Raw genomic sequence first — 22,115 nt, forward strand, 5'->3', positions numbered from 1 at the left:
TTAAAAATCAATTTTAGAGATTAATCCATATTTAATTCCTTCTATTCCTTGCAAAAATGACAAAAAAACAAGGCAGAATTACCTCAAAATGTAATTTTTAATATGGGATGGATGTTAATCTTACAGTACAGAGAGGGGTTACTATGAAATAATATCATGCCTCTCATCCACACAGCATAAAAATAAATGGCACTCTATTACATAGCGCAGAACGTAGCTACATAGTTGCTCTTTAGTAACAATGATGTCTGCAGGGCCTACAACACATAGACCCCACAGTCTTTCACAGGAGCCTGCATTACACAGGAATGAGCAGCAGAATAAAGCACTACTGTACCATTCTTGTCTTTTAGACAAATGCAAGACATGTTCCATACAGTCTTCTGAAGTACCTGAGCTGCAGTCACATTTGACTTGACGGTCATACGTACATACTCTTGGGGCCAGTGTGGGACACTGCCAAGGGTAATGGCAAGTCTCTGTTTTTCACCATCAAGCAGCACCTGCTTGCAAGAAGTATATATGACCTGCTCCATCATAATCAGCCGTATGCTTCGACGGCCAATTTCACATACATCGATGTTTATGTTAATGTTATTTTTTGACTGTGGTCTTCGTTTTCATAATTTGTACGTTTCACTGCCAATTTCAGCGTAAAACATTTGTAGTTTTTAAGGTTTTAAACACAAGATGTCAAAGTGAAAGTAACACCGGAGTTTTGCATTGTTTGCAGGCTAGCCAGCTTGTCACTGTTTGCCAGTCACAAACAGCTGCGTTTGTGGCTACATTTTAATGTATTTGCTTTTATGGTTGTCTCTATTTCCTAATGTCAAGAGTAAATGTTCAGACTAAAAATATAGTTTCAAAGGGTTTATATGTAAGAAGGTTTATACTGTACATATAGCGCCAGAGTTTTGTTAGCCAAGTGTTGGTAGTCTCCCAGCCTCACTAACTAACGCAATGAAACTTTGAAGCTGTACTTTTGGTTTGGTGGCACTGAAAATGCAATGGGATACAACTCCCTTGATATCTGGAGTAGAGAGATAACTTTGGTATCATTAGAAATATTATTTCGAGTAGTATGTTTTGGGATTTTGATAGAGCAGGTCACATATGTTGTTGTATTTGTAAAGTTTTTGTCTTCTGTCTCCTTTCAAATCAAAGAATTGTCAGAAAATGTCTTCTTTTGGGTGTTCCATGAACCTTTAAGATTGTAGTTTGTTATATACTATATACATATTTGTAAACATGAAATTATTTGGAAATACAGGCATTGATAAATTTTCAGTCGCTTGTAGAGGCTTGTGCAGTAAACATGCTTGGACTCGTGCTTTATCCTACTGAAAGAAAAAAAACAACATGCTAGGAAAAGCCATTAAGTGCACGGTTTATATTATAATTATATTTAGTTATCCATGAGCTCTAAAACAAGACGTTTGTGCTAAGTGGGGGGTGGGGGAATCGCTTAAGGGGAAAAAAAGACTGTTGAATATTATGTTTGAGAATTTTTGTTGAATAAAAACATTTCATCACAAAAAAGCTAAGGAACCAAAAAGCTAAGGAAAGTGGAACCATGAATAGTTGGCAGTCAATTAATTTGAATATTCATGCATGTTTTTTATAAGCTAATTAAAAGTAACGACCATTCACATTTGGAAAAAAAAAAAGAAAAAAGTTACAGAAGGTCATATAACTAGAAACTTGGCTATGATTGCAAGAGGTTCATTATTAGGTTTTGAGGTTCATTATACTGCCTTCATTATGAAGAAAATTGGTTACATTTAGAGGCAAATTATCAGCAGAGGTAATCTCTTCTCAGATGAGAAACATAACCAGTTACTTGGTTGTTTCTGTCTGTGCTAAACCTTTTCAAAGCAGCACTTTGATTTTAATGTCATGCTAAAGCTTGGCTAGGCTGGGGGGGCACAATGCACCCCCTGCTTTATGGTACATTCATACATTACAATATCTTGAAATAGCTGAAGTCTTGCTGTAATAAATCCATACACAGACACACACACCCACACACACAAAATCGCACCACTCACCCACACACTCACTGAAACATATAGAACATGACGGTCTCTAATATTTTTTTCACTGCTGTGAATGTTTTACATGAACGTAAAATATAAATAGTTCTATCATATTCACTGTATACAGGCTTGGCATTCCTCTTTCAAGTCATTAATGTCCCATTCCATGTCTGAAGAGGAGACGGTATGGTGACTCCATATTAACACCACTGCTTCTCACTCTCAACCCCGTGAGCTTTTTGTGTGGGTCGTCACACTTCAGGGGGTTGTTGGGCATTGGGAGGGGTCCAGAGGGTCCCTGTTTAATTGGGCACGTTGGGGTGGTCATCTTCAGGTCTGTTCGTGCCTCTAGGCTAATTCGGGGGGGGGGGGGGGGGGGGCGGGGAGGGGGGGGTTGGCTGAATCATGATTAGTCTAAATGAGATAACAGCAGAAGGGTTTTCTTTCACTTCCCTTCACAGCAGCAGCTAGTCACAGCAGGAAACTTACCTCACATATAAAAATAATGTCACAGCGTGAATCTCTGGACGGCTTGCCAAAAGCCAGAACTGTCCGTGTTAAATACACTGCCAGAAAGCAGTGAGAGTTTATTGGTTGCCAGGTGGGGAGGGGCACTGGTTGGATGGTTTAAGGACCGAGGAGAGGCAGCTCTTGTCTTCCTTTCTCCGTCTCAGACAGGGGGCTCCGGCTGCTCTGAAATGGTGGCCAGGTTGGGAGTGGGGGGCTGGCTTCGGGCCTCTCCACGGACACTGACCCCGGAGATGGACCACACGTCACTGAGCTCCGCTGAGGACAGAAGGGCAACTGTCAGGGGTCAAGTATCAAAAGGTCAAAGGGTCAAGGCACAGTGAGAGTCATAACAGGCACAGTGAGAGTCATAACACAAGCAAGGGGTAGCCCTGCATAGATGGCCTATGCAAGTACAAGGAAGACTCCTGGGCCCAGCAACCAGAGCCCATCCTGGTGCCTCAGAAAACAACAGAATCCATTGGAGATACAAAAACCTAATTTTTATTAGATGGCTTCTTTGGGCATGCACCTTACAGATGGGCCATCAGATTTCTTCATTGTAAACGCTCCCTTCTAGGACCTTGTGGACATGCAATCACAGCAGGCTCTCTGATTCTAGTGCTGTGTTAGGCCTGCCCCACACAGCCAGACTTACATGTCTAGCAATAGTGTAACTGAGATTAGTATACTGTACACTGGCTGCAGGGATCGGTATTGTGTGTTGCCCACAAACTGAGTGGATAAGTCACACACAAGATTTTTGTTAATGCATTATTATAGTGTAGAGCAAGGTCGACACCAGGCATGATGACAGGGCTAGCACAGTCAAGCCACCAGGGTACAAACACAAAGCAGCTGATGATATTCAGCAAAGCGCATTCCAGTCTGTGCAGCTAAGCTTGGCAGCTCACCGGTCCTGAACTTGCTGTAGGTTCCATGCAGGCTCTGGTGTGCCTGTCTGCTGCCCGACCAGAAGGGCAGGCCTCGCTCCCTCCACCTGGAACCACAATCAGTCAGTACTGTCAGTGTGAAAGCTGAGGCAATAACTGTACTAGTGCCTTTAAAGATAAAGCTACAACCAAACAAAACCTTCATATTCATGTCCAACAGATTTGTTACATTTGTTACATTTAATTCAGACACATATAGTGTTTAAACTAATGTTGAACGTGAAGCATGAATGGACATAATGAACTGGAAATTAGAAAGTATCCCCTGCAAAATGTGCATTCCCCAAATGAGTGTGTGTTTTAACGTGCAGGGAATGGTAAAGATGCTGACCAATGGAACCCAAACACCAAGGCGATGAGCACTGCCGACACCACGTCTGTCAGGATCCACATCAGACTGTACTGCTCTGGAGTCTGAGAGAGAGGAACAATAGCGCACAGAGTTAACAAGAACAGACTCAGAGACCACAGCCTTTCTAGTAGAGATGGGGGGATATTTATACATACAATATATACATCAACATACACATACACATATATATATATTATTCAGCAGGGAGATCAGCAGTTTCTGAGATATTAAAAGAATCATTCCATTGTCAAAATCACATTTCTTCCCCATGACATTTGGTCTGAAAAACAGCACCTCTGTATTCCTTTATGCATTTAGTTGCTGCCACATGATTGGCTGCTTAAATATTTGCATTAACAAGCTGGTGTACAGATCTACCTAATAAAGTGCTCACTGAGTATATATATATATATATATATATATATATATATATATATATATATATATATATAACATATATTAAACATATATCTTAAACACATTTCTATTAATTTATTGTCTTAACATCATTTCCTATCCACCTGCAAAAATGTTTCTATTCATTTTTTTCATTTCTATTGGTAGGGACAGTGTGGGGATGCTGGGCGGCTGATTGGGTGAAGGGCCTCACCATGAGGAAGAGGGGTCTGTGGAGGTTCTTGAGGATGTGCAGGGCGTTGGTGGTGACTGACTGGGCCCCAGCACACCAGGCCAGAGAGTACAGCCAGGGCTGGCTGATCACATACAGGTTCGTCCCGATGTTCACCGACGAGTACTTGCTGCAAACGCATACAAGTGTCACATACAGCTCACTTTCAATGCATACAAACATCATAGACCAGATCAGAGGCCACATCAGATGTACAGCTTAACTGCTACCGCATCAATGGCAACTTGACAGTTTGACAGTGATTAAACAGCAATTTAATCTAACCAATTTATAATTACAGAACAAATGTACACCACTGTTTATAAACAAAAATATAGAGAAAACCTTTGAGTGCTAACCCTTGAGTTACTGGGCTTTAACCACACAAGGCAAATACACAGCTATAAGAGCAAAAAAAGGCCTAACTGCACAGGTGTGCTGATGCTACAAGGTGTTACGAGCCCATATTCTCTTCCTCAGGTAGCGTAAGGGCCACTGTTTAAGCCCACATATGCCTGAGTCATTGTTTTAGCGACCAGGGAAACACAACATTCAGTTTAACTGCAGAGCCTTTACCGTTGATCGTCCCTCTACCGGGTGGCTCCATTCTCAGGGCATTCCCTATGGCACGGTGACTCAGTGAAACTCCTGAGGCTCACCGTTCATGTGGCTGAGTGCTCAGGGGAAGCCATTACGGCTCTGCTGCTGCCCCAGCCGAGGTGTTTGTTCACACAGTAATGACTCTTTATTGTCCCTGTGTTTGGAGTAATGAGCTTGTGCAACACTTCAACGTGCATGTCTGTATGCGTGAGCGCCTGTGTCCACGCTTCTGTGAGTCAGCCAGGGTGAGCACACGTGCGCACTGTTCATTGAGTATCCAAAACGCAGGCAGTGAATTGGTGTGTCTGTGTGTTTGTTTGTCAGATGAAAAATCGTTGCCCAGATACACGGTGTTCTTGGTTACAGTCTGCAGCCTTCTGCCCGCCCACTTCCGCCCTCTGTCAACCTCTCCCTCCCTCCCTCCCTCCCTTTGTCTGTCTCGCTTCAGGCTGTGGCTGTTATCAAGGGCGCTTCAGGGAACTCATTCAGCCATCTGTGCACAGACTTACATAATATGACACTGATAAGGAGCACATGAGCCGTTTAAAATTAAAAAGAAAATTTGGATACTACACAGTACTGTAGAATACTGATGAGAGAGAAGGAAATGTGAGTAAAGCAAAGAAGAAAATGTGATGTTTGATTTACCTGATGTTCTGGCAGCTGAACCACTTTTATGCAGTTTGTAATGTAATTGTAGTGCAAGTGGAGTGGAGGAGCAGTGGGAATAAACTGTATGGAGGTGCAGTACCTGAGGTGCTCCTGAGACATGGAGCTGTAGTGGAGGTTCAGCCTGACAATATGGTTCTCTTGCAGCTCCTCAATTGAGGCCTTGCTTCCGGATGTCTGCTGCAGGGCAGGGTCCATCTCCTGAACCAGGTCCCTCTGGTATGAGGGCAGCCACAAGACCTGCAGGGTCAAAGCAACACTCATTAAAAACACACACACACCCATACATGAACAAAAACATGGGCACGTGCTATCCAAGTAGCATTTTACAACTCTAATAACTAGCTAATACACTTTTATTGACTGAGAGTTTATTTGTGAGAGCAGGGGATGCTCTAGCCTTGGGCAGAGATATGGGCTGCTGTACCTGGCTGGAGTTCAGGGAGGACTCATTGTGGAGGACCTCCAGGGTGCGGTTGATCCAGGTGTCCCTGTAAGGGTGGCCTCTGGGTGGGCGGTACAGGTCAAAGATCACCAGCTTGCCGTGCAGAGCAGCCAGGTCCAGGATGTCCCTCAGCCTGGGGACAGTCTGGTTCTGCGCCCTGACCTGGTCATCTGGGTCCAGTGAAGAAGCAGTCCCAAAGGGGTCACGCTGAGGGACAGGAGGATGAGGATGAGGAAGATCAGTCTGCATCCAGCTCAACCACATACTTCAAACCCAGGCTGCCAGACTCAGCAGATATTGGTGACTCCAGGCAAGATACATTTCATAAATCTCTTAATTCCCATTGATTTTTTTCCAAATGTTTCATAATGAATTTTATAGATTGGCCTTGTACCCCGGGAGCTCCCAGGCTGGTTAACCACAGTATTTGTTTTTACAAACATCTTAGGTCTATTCTGAGATACAGAGATATACTGTAAACTCATTGGATAGAAAAACACAACTGATGCAACAACATGAATGGACTTGGAGAGTGTCTGGGGTCAATCAGTTATCAGCCAGCCTTTGTGAATTCACAGCAGATGAGAAATGAAATATTTTAGATTAACAAATATTTTTTATTAATACAACTCAACATGAAACACAGAATAATGGTCAAATTGTGTTTTGCGCCAGCAGGCCATCTGTCAACCACTAATTTAATGTGTCTGGTCTCAAAGGTGGGTGTTAAACGCCCTACTATGGCTGGAGAGAGAACAGAGGCTAAGGCCAAATTCAAGCTAAATCTGGCAGCCTCCGTATGGAGCAGCCGTATGGTACTGCCTTCATACTCCCAATCGTTTCAGTACATTCCAGACAGCAGCACGCGCTACAGAGACAATACAATCGCTTTGTTGCAGAACAATACGGAGCACACCGTATAGTTTAAAAATTTTGAGGACACACAGAGCCTCCATATTTGCTCCATACAGATCCTCCACCAGTACCACAATCCCTGGAACGACCGTACTGGAACCTCCCGGATCAAGCATTAATCAGGCTTAAGGCTTCCCTGGGTTCTACATAAAGAGAAAACATATCTGTCTTGAGACAAAGGTGCCAGGTGCACCCTCAGCGAGCTCATTCAGAGCAGGACGCTCACCGAGAGGAACCAGGCCCCGGCGTTGAGCGTTTCCAGCTCGCTCCAAGTGAACATGGAGGCCGGCGTGTCCGTCCGGTTGGGGAACACCTCGCGCACGTTGGTCGTCCTCCGCAAAGTATTGTCATGCATTAGGAAGGGCACCCCATCGTAACTGAGATAGCACAACACCAACCACAGCACAAAGACAATTACACAATGCTCCATAGGTTATATAAGTCATAGCCTAAGGCTATATAATGATAAGTTGCTTTCTGAATGGGGATCCATTTAATACTGGCAGAGACTCATTGCAGTCTCACAGACTGCATACACATTTTAGCACGAGCGCTAAGAGGCACCACAAAATAGGATGCTGGTCCCCAACCCCTTCTGAAAACATATATACTAATTTATCAATATCAAGGTGGGCCAAGTATATCATAATTTACCAATTGAAATATACAATTAAATCTTGAGAGGAATGACAATAACTAAATTAAGTTTAATCAAAGCCAGAATCTCATATAGATTACTACTCTACAATAGTACCTTGGAAAGCAGATGCCAAGCCCTGCGGGTGCCAAATGAAGATTAATGCCCACCTGTTTTATGGGCCTTTATGTATTTGTTTTTGCTGAGGTATGATTTCTGAGGATCTGACCAAACAGATTGTTGTGCTGAGTTTGACCTTGCCGGAGCAGGCTGGTTCAGATCCAACCCAGTGGGATCCACAGGCAGCTGATACAGCACCTCACCGGATAAGCCCACATTTACGGCACGCATGCAGACAAAACCGCCAGTGCTACCCTCACAAACTGGACCAAATGACCTTCCCACAAGTCACACTACGTGTGCCGTGGTGCTAGGAAAAGGGCACTAATAATGAGATACATTTATTTAGCCATTTTTCACCACATTTCTGGAATTGTGTCCTGCCACCCTCAACACAAGATGAAGGGGTTATCTTGTTTTCTGCTTCAAATAATGCCTCTCCCCTCAACAAACCACAAATCCAGCCAATTTTCCCATTGGAAACCCTGCCAGCCTAATGTATATGTGGTGAATACAGAGTGTAAGCACATCTCAATACTGCCAGGACTGTCCATTCATTACAGCCCCTCTGCATACTGCACATTGTAGAGATGCATTTACATAATTGCACTGGCACAGTGTAATGTTTTATGCAAACTGGTCATTAATCAAAAACGCAAAGACATAAAAGGGCAAAACAAATAAAGAATGCTTCACCTGATTGTCACATCTGTTTCCAGGCCCTCCCCCCCTTCTTCCACAGCTTTCTCAAAGGACAGCAGTGTGTTTTCTGGGGCGAGCTGTTTTCAGACAAACACAAAACCCCCTCTGTCACCACGGGCAGCAGCTCTCCACAGACAGGCGCAGGATTAGGTCAACATGTCCTCTTGTACAACATAACAGGTTCAGGACAGGCCTCGGATGAAAGGGCCGTGTCATAAAAGTCTACTCTTGGCACTCCCTAAGGAAGCTGTTCCAAACCATAGTTTCATCACACACAGTGCTACTGACTACAAAACAGACACAACAGACAAAAACTGAGAAGCTCAGAGGTTTCCTCTCTAGTGGAAAATTGTGGGAAGGTAATCTGATGGCTGCATAGACATTATAACCAACTAATTGCCAATATATATTCAAAGTGGCTTCTCTGTCCCCACTCATTTATAGCAAAGATAAGCACAATGTATTAATCACTATGTATTAATCAAGCCTACCATGGGAGCACCTCTGTGTCCAATGAGGGCAGGTGGAGGTCCCAGCATGCCCTGCTCTTTGATGCAGGGGGAGTACATGCCAAGGGGCACCAGGTACAGAGTGAAGAGGACCACCAGGTACAGCCCAAGGATGGCCACCTGCCTCCCTGTGGGTAGAGACACAGAGTCACACGAGCCTCACACACACACACACACACACACACACACACACACACACACACACACACACACAGACACACACACACAGACACACACACACACACACACACACACACAGTGTAGTACAGTGCACTAGATACAGGAGTGCAAAATCAGGTGCAGTGAAGGCCCAGATACGGAGTTAGTCTGCTACTCATTTAAAACAGGGATATCCCACAGGAAGATTCAAACCTGTGTATTTCTACATCTAAGAAACAGGATGCTAACCACAGTGCAACTTTACCTACAGTTTCCACATTCAGGGCCCCCTGCTGCCTTCTGAAAAAATGTAATAAGCTCTGCACTTACAATGTTAGCTTTCTCAGGGATCAAAAGCAGTGGGAAGGGTTCTGCTAACAACAACCAAAAGGCCGGATTACACAGATTGAAGACTGGCATTATTTCTGCCAAAATACTGCAAATGTGGCCTCGTAATTACGCAACACCCACTAAATTAAGCAACCAGGCCACTTCTGTACAGATAGCATAGTTAATTGGATGACCAGTCAGTGCACCACAGCCAATCAGATTAAAAAGGTCATGCATGGTTCAACTGTTATATCATCTATAGTTTTAGTTCCTTTCCCATGGTGAATCATGGAACAGAATGAATGGCAGAGACATTGATGGCAGTGTTGATGAAAAAAAAGGAAAACTGTAAAAGTGAAAGCAGAGTGAAGCTTTTCTGTTAAGGTTTTGAACTAAGGAGCTCAAGGCTGAACTGTCCTTTAGAAAAAGAGAAAAGAGTGCATTTGACAATGACAATGATGTAAGTGTCTGATAGGCACAGTGGCAGCAGTGTGGGGGTGGATGGGGAAGGGGGGCTGCTTGATCCCACATCCTTTTATGGCTCTCTCAGCCTCTGACTCGTAACTTAGAAAGGGTTGAAAGCACAGGCATGACTCAGAGCAGAAGTTTCTCCCATCACTGCGGCTGCAGTAAATATGGTGGCCATGGCAACGTGAGAGGACCCACTCAGTATTGTGACGAAGGTCGAGCTGTGCGTCAACACTGCCAGGTTTCTTAACCGAGCCATCACCCTTAGACCAGCCTTTCTGATACCCTTGCGCATGCTATTGAAATCAAACTTTTTAAAATCCCATTTAGCCCCTGCTTTCAGACCTGCGTACTTACCTCTTTTATTCATGCGGAAAAAGTACAACGCTATTGGCCAGGACAAGAGTGTCATTAGCGATACTCCACCCACATGCAGGAAAGGTGCCGTGACCTATCCAGACACCAAAGAACAAAAGACCAATGTTAAAAATGGCGATCATGTTTTTTCAATTCAAAGGTACTTCACATTTAATAGACTGCATGAGAGGGAAAATGTAAATTATCTATAGGTATATCAACAAACGACAGATGACCCACCTGGAATGACAGAAGGAGAGTTTTCCAACCCTTGCCCCACAAGTCAGAGAGCACAGCAGTGGCACTAATGGAGAATGTCAGTGTCACCAGGATCCCAATCTATGAAAAAACACATTTATAGTGGAGTCATGAAACGTTCTTAAATTACACAATAGTTTTTTCATCCATGTCTAATGGAAGGGGGGGGGTATTGAATAAGAAAATGTTTTTGTTACCTATATCACTATTCTATTAAAGTATTGTAATTAAATATCCGTTGAACACTGAATAGGTCTGAAGAGGGGAAGAAGCAGAGGGGAGAAGCAGGTTGGAATGATCTGGAAGCAGCCTAGTTACCTTGTGGCTCCAGTGTAAGTACAGCCTCTGTCCCTCAGAGAGCAGGCACACTGCGAGCACCTGCAAACAATATGCCCACTGTGTCAAACTGCACAGATAACAGCCTGCCCACAGCACAAACACCCACAATGACTTATCACTGCACACACCTGCACATCCACACGTCCACTGTGTCAAACCGCACAGATAACAGCCTGACCACAGCACATATGCACACAAAAAAACATTTTCAGTCCCTCAAACACCAGAGGAAATAGCTTATCACTGCACACACCTGTGTCACATTCACACTGTGTCAAATTACACAAGGAACAACCTATATAGGGAATGCCACTATTTTTCCTCTGTGTCATTCCATGGTGGAACTGCAACTTTATGGATCTTATCGTCACTTTTACTGCTATTCTTACTGAACCTAGTTGGCTTAGGGTATACTGTAGATGTAGGGCTAGGGTGAGGGCTAGGGCTGTTGCAATTTGAACTCATTCTGTCACTGAGCCAGGGAGGAATAGAGGTTAGTTCAGCATGCTAGCACAGTAGCAATTACCAGGCAACCAAAATTGAATGAGAAGAAAGGTCATACTGGCGTGAAGGTGCTAATACATGACTATATGTAGGGAGGAGCTATAAACTTGGAAGACACCAGGCTTTTGCTTACCAGCAAGATGGCGATGTATGTGAAGAGCACAGCGGTAACAATCAGCAAGACCAATGACCAAGGGAACCAGAAGCCCAGTTTCCCAAAATTGAACCTAGAAGGAAAGAGCCACAGCCGAGAGATCATCTTACACCTCAGACAAATCAGTGACACTGAATCAGAATGCCTGAGATCCCCTTATCATAAGCTGGGCGGTATGACAGGTGGTGTCCGGCGATGACGTGTACGTCAGACCTACCAGTCAAAGTCATTATAGTCATTCTGTGCCTCACTCCAGAAGTACAGGAACACCAAGGCAAGCCAAAATGTCAATATCAGGATCCCAAAACTGCCACATTCCAACTGTTAAGACAGACAGAGATAAAAGAGAAGAGATTATATGAAGACGTATTGGTTTGACTTGATTTGAATGATTGGATGTCAAATTTCAAAACTTGCAAAAAACGTTTTCAAAAGGAAATCAGCAGAACCAATCTTACTGTCTTTTTAAGTGGAAAACACTACTTCTCCCGTTACGGCAAATGTTTACTGTCAGCAAATGGGGTAGTCAAATCAATATACGACCAGCACATTTTTAATTGAATCAGCAAAGAAATAGTGACTAAATCAGCCTTTTAATAGACCAAAGAGACAGGATTTGTGTGGAATTGTGGGTGTGTGGAGGACTATTTGCGGGAAATGTTGAAGTGAGTGTGTGTGTGTGTTTGCAGTATATAGGTCACATTTTCTGTGCAGCCTACAGTAAGAGTGAGAATGGACAGTGGTCTGGAGTGGTACTACAGCATGGCAGGGGAACAGGGGAATTAGGCAGGACACTGGTCTGGAGTGGTACCACAGCATGGCAGGGGAACAGGCAGGACAGTGGTCTGGAGTGGTACCACAGCATGGCAGGGGAACAGGGGAATTAGGCAGGACACTGGTCTGGAGTGGTACCACAGGATGGCAGGGGAACAGGGGAACAGGCAGGACAGTGGCCTGGAGTGGTACCACAGCATGGCAGGGGAACAGGGGAATTAGACAGGACAGTGGTCTGGAGTGGTACCACAGCATGGCAGGGGAACAGGGGAATTAGACAGGGCAGTGGTCTGGAGTGGTACCACAGCATGGCAGGGGAACAGGGGAATTAGACAGGGCAGTGGTCTGGAGTGGTACCACAGCATGGCAGGGGAACAGGCAGGACAGTGGTCTGGAGTGGTACCACAGCATGGCAGGGGAACAGGGGAATTAGACAGGGCAGTGGTCTGGAGTGGTACCACAGCATGGCAGGGGAACAGGGGAATTAGACAGGGCAGTGGTCTGGAGTGGTACCACAGCATGGCAGGGGAACAGGGGAATTAGGCAGGACACTGGTCTGGAGTGGTACCACAGGATGGCAGGGGAACAGGGGAACAGGCAGGACAGTGGCCTGGAGTGGTACCACAGCATGGCAGGGGAACAGGGGAATTAGACAGGACAGTGGTCTGGAGTGGTACCACAGCATGGCAGGGGAACAGGGGAATTAGACAGGGCAGTGGTCTGGAGTGGTACCACAGCATGGCAGGGGAACAGGGGAATTAGACAGGGCAGTGGTCTGGAGTGGTACCACAGCATGGCAGGGGAACAGGCAGGACAGTGGTCTGGAGTGGTACCACAGCATGGCAGGGGAACAGGGGAATTAGACAGGGCAGTGGTCTGGAGTGGTACCACAGCATGGCAGGGGAACAGGCAGGACAGCGGGGGGAGAAGGCGCAGGGAGCTGACCTTGCTGCAGCAGCACTCCCCCGGCTGGGCACGTGCCCTCTGGTAGCGCTTCCACTGGCAGCCGTACAGACCTGCCAGGCAGGAGATGAAGGGCTGGTGCTCATAGCGCTGCAGCAGCTGCCGGCGCACGACCTTCAGCTTCCCCAGTTTCAGTTTGGACAGGGAGACGGGGGAGCGGCCCATGGATCAGTCGCTCCACGCCATTGAGGGACGAGGAGCGGAAGGCCGGAGGAAGAAGAAGAGGAGGGTGCAAAGGAGCAGGGCCCCGAATCTGCTCAGCTTTGAGGGAAAGCTGTTGAAAGAGGCAGAGATCTCAAAGCCCATCGCACAGTTCAAGAAATTCTTCCATTTTATATTCTAGTCGTAATTTGTGGTTTAGCACTGTAGGTTCAGTAAATGCTTTAGCCATTCAATCAACTGTCAACCGAAGCAGCCAAACAAACAAAGTTCTACGGTAGAGAGCGTATTATACTGAGTGCACAGTTCTGTTTGCAGAATTCATATGTTTGACAGAATACTTTTTCAATATACAGTAAATCCTCAAACTGTGTCCGGAATTCTATTTGAAGCCGGGCCTCGGATAATAGCCGGGGGCGTGGTCGATTCGGACAAATAAAGGCCGGCCCCCAAATACAAGCCGGGGTAATATTGCCTACCAGTAGGGCTATCAGTCCATGAGCACTAGAAGACATTGTTTCGATTTAACTCAATGAAATAAAAGAACTCTACTTAATATTTTATATTGTTGGTTGGTTTAATACTGTTGCCAATGAAAAGTCGTTGTCCTACACCATGGGTCTCCAACACGTTGCTCTCAAGCTACCAGTCGCTTGCCGCCCCCTTCTGAGTAGCTTGCCAAAGTCTGAAGCAGTATACATTTAAACACAATTGTTGCCGCGAGGCATTCCAGCCTACAAATTTAATAAAAAGTAAATCAGGCAAAATTAAAAATTAACTCAATTTAGGCTACTTGGCTATGCAGTAAGGTTTCCATGGATTTACAGCACAGCGCACGTTCAATGAATGAATGAAAGCGGCTGCCTTGGCTCGCAATAAACAGACGGGTGGAAATCCCGACACTCTTTCAACTACATAAAATTTAACAGTGAACTATCAAATACCCCCCAGATTTCAGTGCCCATCAGTCCCAACATTTAGCAATAGAATCAAACAGTCCAAAAGTAAATTAAATCCCAAACCAAAGTGAAAATCTTTTGATAGCCTACTGGTATGCTGCTCCAAACGAAACGCATGTCTCACAATAAAACGCACTTTAGGAAAAAAAGATCCTTAACTTGCTGTTATCTACGCTAATTTGTTATTGTTCATGAAGGCGTGTCTGGCAAGTTGTTATTTTATGGATTTTGGACTTGCATGTGATTTATTGTGTTTGAGAATATTTGCAATAAACTAAGTCTGTTAAGACTGACACTATGACTAACCAAACGGTGTTCCTGATTAGCCTACACGAATTGATTTCTGAACGGTTACAGGAAGTGTTGAACAGTGTTGGCCCACTTTAAGTGTAGCCTTTTACTTTATTTCTAAGAATAAAATTTTACAACAGAAGCCTAATAAGAAATAAAGGCCTGCCTCGAATACAAGCCTGCCCAAAATAAAGGCCTGTGCTTTGTGCAGCCTAAGTAAATAAAAGACCCCGGCCACAATTTGAGGATTTACGGTATATATAAAGCAGTGTGCTGAGTCTATAGTACAATCAGTATACTATAGTGAAAACAGCCAGTGTATGGTAACAGGTATGTAACTGTTGATCGGAGTTTACTATATTTCTATGTGACTCCATTCAGTACATGGGGGCATATCAGAAAGTAGTATTACCGAGTTAGCTTGATAACTGTACTGAGTTAGACCAGAAACAGCCCAGTCCATGTTCCCAATTTGAAGGGTTTTTACTCAGTGCAGTTATCCAGATAACTCTGCAATCCTGTTTTGTGTTTTCGGCCCTGAACAGATCTTTACCCACTTTTGTAGGACCCCTGATAGTTTCCGTAGCAAAACACCACCATCAACTCCCATGTGTATGACAGAATGAGGCTTGGTCATTAGTCACCCAAGAGCATGGTTTCCCACCTTTTCCATTTTTCAGCCTTCCAAACCTAGGCCACATGTGCCCTCATTCATACGCCCCCCCCCCCCACCACATCCTAAAAACATGTGTACACAGTTGCACCACTGCATGTCAGTGAGGATAGCTATACTGTTTACAGTTCCATCATAACTTCAAAAGAAAGGTATTTACCTCCAATTCTGAAGTCTCCAGGTCTGAGTATGAGACACGTAGACACTGCCCTGTTTACCCAGGATATGCAGGGGTAAAAACTATACACAACCCTTCAGAACTCAGTATGTGCTCTGCCCTTTCCTTAGCCAGGACTGCTTAGGGGCATGTCTGTTATTCTGAAGACACTGGTCCCCGGGCAACAAGCACCTCCCATTCACCATAGGAATGAGTGTAATTCAACACTGTTCCCTGCCCAGTGCTCACCTTTTCTTATTTACTCAGATAAAAAGGCACCTAGCATGATGCCAGCAGTTCATATACCTGTAGAAGCTTGTGTGCTCCTATCCACTTTTAGCGCTGGACCAACATGTACTGTCTTTGTGAATGTAGGTCAGCACAACTTTATACAGTAGATGTTGAGCAATCATTGAAAGACGTCAATTTGTTCTGAAGTATAGAGAGGTCATGTTTGAGGATTAAGGTACTGGACTCTGGGGAGGGTTGCACAGGGAGCTTTGCCTTAATTACTCCAGTGACAAACAGTCCAAATGGGAAGTGCTGTACAGTATGGTGTTTGTGGGCTGTACTGTAAGCCACCACATAATAGGTTAGGGTGATGAGACAATTAAATAACATTGCGATAATAACAGTGCAAATTACAGTGAAATACTATAATCACAGGGTGAAATACTATAATCACTGGATTTAGTTTCATATGAATCAACCCCAAAAGAAAGAAACCAAAGATACATGCTGGCTAGTGGCTTATGCTAGAAACATTTGCAACTCAACTAAAGCAAAAAAACATTCACTATACGCCATGTTAGACACCTGAGAAGGGAATCCCAGGCTCATTTGTCTAGGTTTGCATTAGAGGTCAAACTAAGCCCCTTTCACTGCTGAGGACAGAAGAAATACGAAAACTAAAGCATTTTATTCTATAAATGAATAAACCTGTGGATTCCACACAGGAGAGCCCAGAAGGACAGCATGGTGATACAATGTGAAGCAGCTGTCTGCAACCCCAGCAGGTACGCTGTACTGAAGAGAATAAAACCACACAATTCATTACCCCACCTCTACAGGAGAACTTTATACAGAGAAATACAACAAGCCCAGATAGCACCCAGTGTTAGCACTACACGGGGAAAAGCATTTCAATCCATGATGTCATTTCAATTCATGATGTCATGCTTTTCAAATGTAGAGTAAGCACTCCTTGAAACTTTCTTTAATTCCTGTATTCTTGTGTCCAGAATGCATAGCACCATTCCACGGTGTATAAAAACCTAGTATAACAACAGTAATAATAATAAAATAGCAACCAATTATGTGTATGTGCGGTGTGCATATGTTTGGGCCTACATGGGGAGAGTGTGTCTGGGAGATACGGATGGCCTGAGATGTGGCAGTGCAAGGGGGTCGGGCAGGGTAAAGCATCTGACACGATGAAAACAGATAAGAAGCCTGTTGACACCTGTAGAGATTTCAGGAGTCATCCACGGCTTCCTGTGGGGACCTATAAGCCTTTCACAGGGCATTAGGGCAAGGGATTACAGTAAAAATAGTGTCCCATCTTCGTCATTCAGTCATGTTACTGTCAGGTGTGTAGGGACAGGGGCACATTGGGCAGGAACAGCACTGTGACGCAAACAACCAGCAAACCAAACAGCAATAAACACAATCTAATGGGAACATGGCAACCCCTCCAAGAATAACTGTAAATAAACACTAAGAAGCATAACATAACAACAGCCTAACAACAGGGTTGGAAAGACATGAGACAGAACTTCCTGTTTACTTCCTGTGCAGTGACGGGTCTCAAACATGTATGTGCCTGCCAGTGATTGCAGCATATTGTCTGCTTTTAGACTAAGTGGACGACCCACCAGCCTCAACCATTATGCTAAAACATGCGGCACCCTACCATGTTTACGCCAAGCACCTATCTGCATGTCCAACAGCAAACTCTGATGGATATCCTGTCCCTGCCTACTAGCTGTTGTCATGGTGACTTCTGTCCTTGACAGAATGACCCTGCAGTCCCATATGATGTAAGAGCAGATTGGCATTCAGAGCCCATCGTCCTGTCCTCTCCTGTGGTGAATCGTTTGCCTGTCCTTCCACCAAGATCAATAAAGACAAGCTCAATTAAAATCTCTTTCTCTCTTTATTTAATTTATATCTAGTAAGGTTTCATCTAGCCTCAGCTGTAATTAAAATGTGAAAATGTTTATATTCCTACTAGTGCATATTTTACATATCCATCCAATCTTTAATCTACTGAAAATGGAAAATGTAGGTAAACAAATGTTCGTAAAATGTTATTTTGTTGTTGCATTGAACTGTCTGGAGTGCGTATGAAAAACCATTCAATCATTCAACCACTTTGTACCTGTAACTCCATAAGGATATTTGTGACAACTGGTGGACATGGATGCAGGGCTTCAGTGTTTCCCCAGGTAAGAGGTACCCCAGAGTCACTGCTAACCTATTTTTCTCAAGCCCATACAGGACATGCTCAGTGTGAGGTTCACCAATTACATATCAACCACAGAGACACAGTACAAGATGTACCATTGCTGAGTTTAAAACCAACAAATTGTGTGGTGAATGTGCAGCAATGGCATAGAAAATAACCCCCTGTGGACACAATTTCCTCTGGGTACAACATGGAACAAATGAATACTGCTAGGGTACTACCTGGGCAAAAGGAACAGCTACTTAAAATAGAATATGTATTAACACTAAAAACAGCCAGACAAGATGGCCAGCAAAAGCTTTCCTCTAGTGATGCCAATGTTAGGCTTGTGAAAGCTCATAATGGGTAACTACCATGGGCTGTCAACGCTGATTTATGTGCACCAATAAAATGACTCTGCTCAGAAATGCAGTGAGATTACTGTAATTCAAACCCGTGGGCTGCAGATAGCTAGTATATGATGGCTCCACCCTTTCTAGGATTCAATCTAACGTTGCAGTTCTCTTGTTCCTGTACTAATGTCCAATTTTAACACTGGTGAAATGTTTTTTTGCTCATTAATACCTGTGCTGAGAAGAAGCTTGCAAAAACAGCCTGGTGAGATCTGGAGAAGAAAACCAAATCCTCACATTTAGCACCCTTCATTCAAATTAATAACACATTTTCACTTCCACAATTTTCTTAGCTTAACCAAATTATGAAAGCAGTTCCTTTATTACTGTAACTCTGGATCAAGGTAATGCATTGGTACCCAACCACCACACAAATCTAGGTAATAACCAATGTTCTTTAACCTGTAGATTAGCCACTTGAGTATCTGCACCTTTGGATCTCATGTATTTCCACAAACTGTAAATGTGTAGCTACTGGCAGCCTAATTAAAAAGGGTCAGCAGTATGATACAGGTAGCAATCATAACTGTATCAGTATCAGCAAAACCCCCCGAAAACCTCCTTAAATATAAATAAGAAAAACACAGCACAACAAAGACTTATTTTCTGGCTCTCTTGCAGGTCCCTGTTTCATCGGTGGAATTAATTACAGTGGCTGAAGGATCTGTATAATGCCGTATCATGAGCACTGGGCATAAATCACACTGCATGGATATACACCACACACAAAGCAATGAGACTGTAATTATAATATAATAGAACATAATAGAGTAGTACAAACATAATAAATACAGTATATGCATATTATGGGGGAAATGTATCAGCAGCTGTCAAAATCCAATCCATAATAAGTATTATGAACAATGTTATGGTGAAATGAGCGTAGTGTAAAAGATATTATAAAAGATTACACTAGTTAAATATATATATATATACTGGTTAAATATTTCACTTGCTGTTGCTGAGATGAAGAAATAGTAAAAAAAAAAAAGTAATTCAACTTGCTTGGGGTTAAAATGTCAGCAAAGGTTAAAACCGTCTGGCAATAAAACTATAAACATCGACAGGAAATGATTTCCGAAGTGTCCCCATCTGTTCAGGCCTGATGATGTTTTACATACGCCTCTTGGTCACAGATCATCTCCACGGTGCCACACAAAATAAGCAGCAATTAAACAGAGACAGGCCTAGATACAGAGATGGAGTAATTCAACACAATTACTCCACATCCAGGTATCTGCACAAATGTCAGATCCCAGTTTCCTTCTACACAGCAGTGTCTTATGAAGACCAGGTCATCTCAAGGACTCAGAAGACCAAGTATCAAATCCCCCATTTAGCTGAGACTGCTGACCATGGATGGAATACAAAGGGTTATTTTTTAAAATGGGAAATAAACAATGGCAGAACAATAGGTCGCTTTGGTAGCAGACCACTTTTGTTCATTCATTCTCCTTCATAGCACCAAGTTGAAGAATACATGCCCAGCCGCTCTGAGAAGCCCCAGCTCACAGTGAAAGCAATGGATTCCACGCGCATGCTGCCAGCTACATCATGTGCTTTCCCTCTGTTTGTTGTCACACTGAGGCAAGACCCTTCAAGTTTAACAGAACACATAATACATACTCTATGGAATGCTACTATTCAATAATGATATTGTTCTTTGCAAATATCAATTTAATATTTTTCGATGTTTAGCTTTTAAACAATATATTGTTACAATTTAATCTGTATCCGTTTAGCACCGATGTTTTAGAAAACGTTATTTCGCTGAGTAAACAAAGCAGCTTTGAGAACTTAGGTGCGAGTTTCCCCTTCAAGCATACACATTCTGCAATAAACTGCAGCTCACATCATTACATAATTAAATATGCATAATTTTATTCGCGGAATATGACCCATATCATATTTGTTGTTTTCTGATTATTGAGTGTTATCATAGTAATATACCATGTAAACTACAACACAAAAATTACGAGTACTACAATACAAAAATTAAAGACTCCAATGGGAATGGAATGACGTGAGTTCTGCGGAACCATAAGAACCGACAAGAAAGAAACAAAACTAAATGCACAGACAATAAAAACTAACCAAAGGCTCTGGTGGACATGAATGATAAATCCAGGAACATTTGCCTTTGAATGAACAGTTTTTCTGATATATATTTAATATGAAGTGTAACCAGAATTCCAACACTCCTATTATTCAGGAAATTATTTTCTAAATATAGGCCTACCGTTATGAATTTTATGTTTTAGCTTTCTGCTTATTTCTCCCCGTTTGTGCTTAACCATTGGAACAAATGAACAACTTCTGTACCTATGAAATTCTGAAGTTCCTTCAGTAAAAGTCGTATTTTAAAAAGGAACTATAGCAGCATGCCCTAGGTTGGCTATTACCGTTTTTTTTTTTTTTTTTTTTTTTCAGGAATATACCATGCATTTTAACCGGCAAACGAGCAAGTTTCCCAGACCGCAACCGTTGATACACCGCATTACCAACAGTGTTACCAACAGAGAAACGTTTTTCTTTCTAGAAAAATTCTACCAGTTTCTCCACAGCCTACAGTACGTTTCGGGATGTAGCGTATAACTGCTAGCTGTAGCCTACTGATCTAACATCACAGACAGAGACAGTACAAAGCACTGCACATCGTTTTTAATATAAATAAACTAATGTGAACATGTAAACATAACCAGATTCTACACTTAAAAATATAATTCTGTATTATTTCTAAATAATCGAGCATACGGCGAAGATAACCTAATGTTGGTATAGCCTATGTTCCCAAAACTCTATAGTCATTTCAAAGATATGCCTACAAATGTTTATTTAACATCAGGGGTAACCAAAGTATGCTCCACTTACTCGTGCAAATTCGTGCGATTATTTTTTCTTTCTGGGCTCCAATCTCCTTTAATCTTCACGCGATGGTCAGCCGCAGTGCTGCGCTGTTGTTGCGAGATATACGGTAGCAGCTCGCACTGATGAAACTGCGCAGGTAAAGCCCTGCTCTGCTTACTGCTTCCAAATCCTACCTGTTGCAAAACAGAGAGCAGCTCTCGCTCTCTCCACTGCGTTCCTCTCCCACACTCTTTCGATTGGTCTCTGATGTCACGACTGAAGGCTAATAAAAATATTATTCTGTGCACTCGAAGTACGCTGAGGGATCCCATTGCATAAGGTATAAACTTTCCACACGTTCAATCGGCTTCTTTTGACAATGGGCCGGACAGACAGCAGGGTTTTTCATAATACGATACTGTACAACGTCAATTCCTGGGGTAATGAACCAATGTGTTCTTTGTTGACTTCACAAACAGAACAGACGTTAACCCAATTTCTTAAATGTTTTGAGGGATACCGCAAAAGCCGTGGGACATGAGGTATCAGTTATCAGCCTAACCCATAATACTAGAAAAATGATAGGCTATGTTTCCCAGAGGAATCCATTCTAACGCTGTAAATAAAACACCGAGGACCCTGAAGCTATATAGTTATCTAACTATCAAAATTCAAGTAGCCTAAATTAATTTTGTCTTTAGTTTGCCTGTAATATTAGATTTTTAAAAAAGCTTTTTTTTTTTTTTAAATAAAAAAACATATAGCCTATCTGCAGAGGGAAATAAACAAAC

At 43.2% G+C, this 22,115-nt stretch overlaps 1 protein-coding gene across 2 annotated transcripts; it reads right to left on the bottom strand.

Annotated features, from left to right (window-relative positions):
• Positions 1 to 78: 78 nt before the first annotated feature.
• Positions 79 to 21,505, bottom strand: gdpd4a (glycerophosphodiester phosphodiesterase domain containing 4a). Of its 2 annotated transcripts, none has more exons than XM_061217371.1 (16): positions 21,349 to 21,505; positions 13,362 to 13,653; positions 11,860 to 11,963; positions 11,622 to 11,715; positions 10,964 to 11,023; positions 10,628 to 10,726; positions 10,388 to 10,481; positions 9,056 to 9,201; positions 8,559 to 8,641; positions 7,332 to 7,482; positions 6,173 to 6,397; positions 5,828 to 5,985; positions 4,459 to 4,606; positions 3,828 to 3,910; positions 3,458 to 3,543; positions 79 to 2,822 (listed from the first exon to the last, which is right to left on the bottom strand). In XM_061217371.1, the coding sequence occupies exons 2-16, from the start codon at positions 13,542 to 13,544 to the stop codon at positions 2,707 to 2,709; spliced, it is 1,830 nt and encodes a 609-aa protein (XP_061073355.1). In that variant the 5' UTR covers positions 13,545 to 13,653; positions 21,349 to 21,505; the 3' UTR covers positions 79 to 2,706. The 2 variants fall into 2 exon arrangements, with proteins under 2 accessions (XP_061073355.1, XP_061073356.1); XM_061217372.1 differs by lacking the exon at positions 21,349 to 21,505 and adding an exon at positions 15,622 to 15,751.
• Positions 21,506 to 22,115: the final 610 nt, after the last annotated feature.

The sequence above is a fragment of the Conger conger genome, chromosome 13 (genome assembly GCF_963514075.1).
Source record: "Conger conger chromosome 13, fConCon1.1, whole genome shotgun sequence".
Classification (NCBI taxonomy): domain Eukaryota; kingdom Metazoa; phylum Chordata; class Actinopteri; order Anguilliformes; family Congridae; genus Conger; species Conger conger.

Excerpts from the sequence above, each read along its gene's own strand:
- gdpd4a (XM_061217371.1), bottom strand. The coding sequence starts at position 13,544 with ATGGGCCGCTCCCCCGTCTCCCTGTCCAAACTGAAACTGGGGAAGCTG. Across the intron at positions 11,964-13,361 it reads GGGAGTGCTGCTGCAGCAAG|TTGGAATGTGGCAGTTTTGG; the intron begins GTCAGCTCCCTG and ends CTGTCTTAACAG. Across the intron at positions 6,398-7,331 it reads CCGGGGCCTGGTTCCTCTCG|CGTGACCCCTTTGGGACTGC; the intron begins GTGAGCGTCCTG and ends CCTGTCCCTCAG.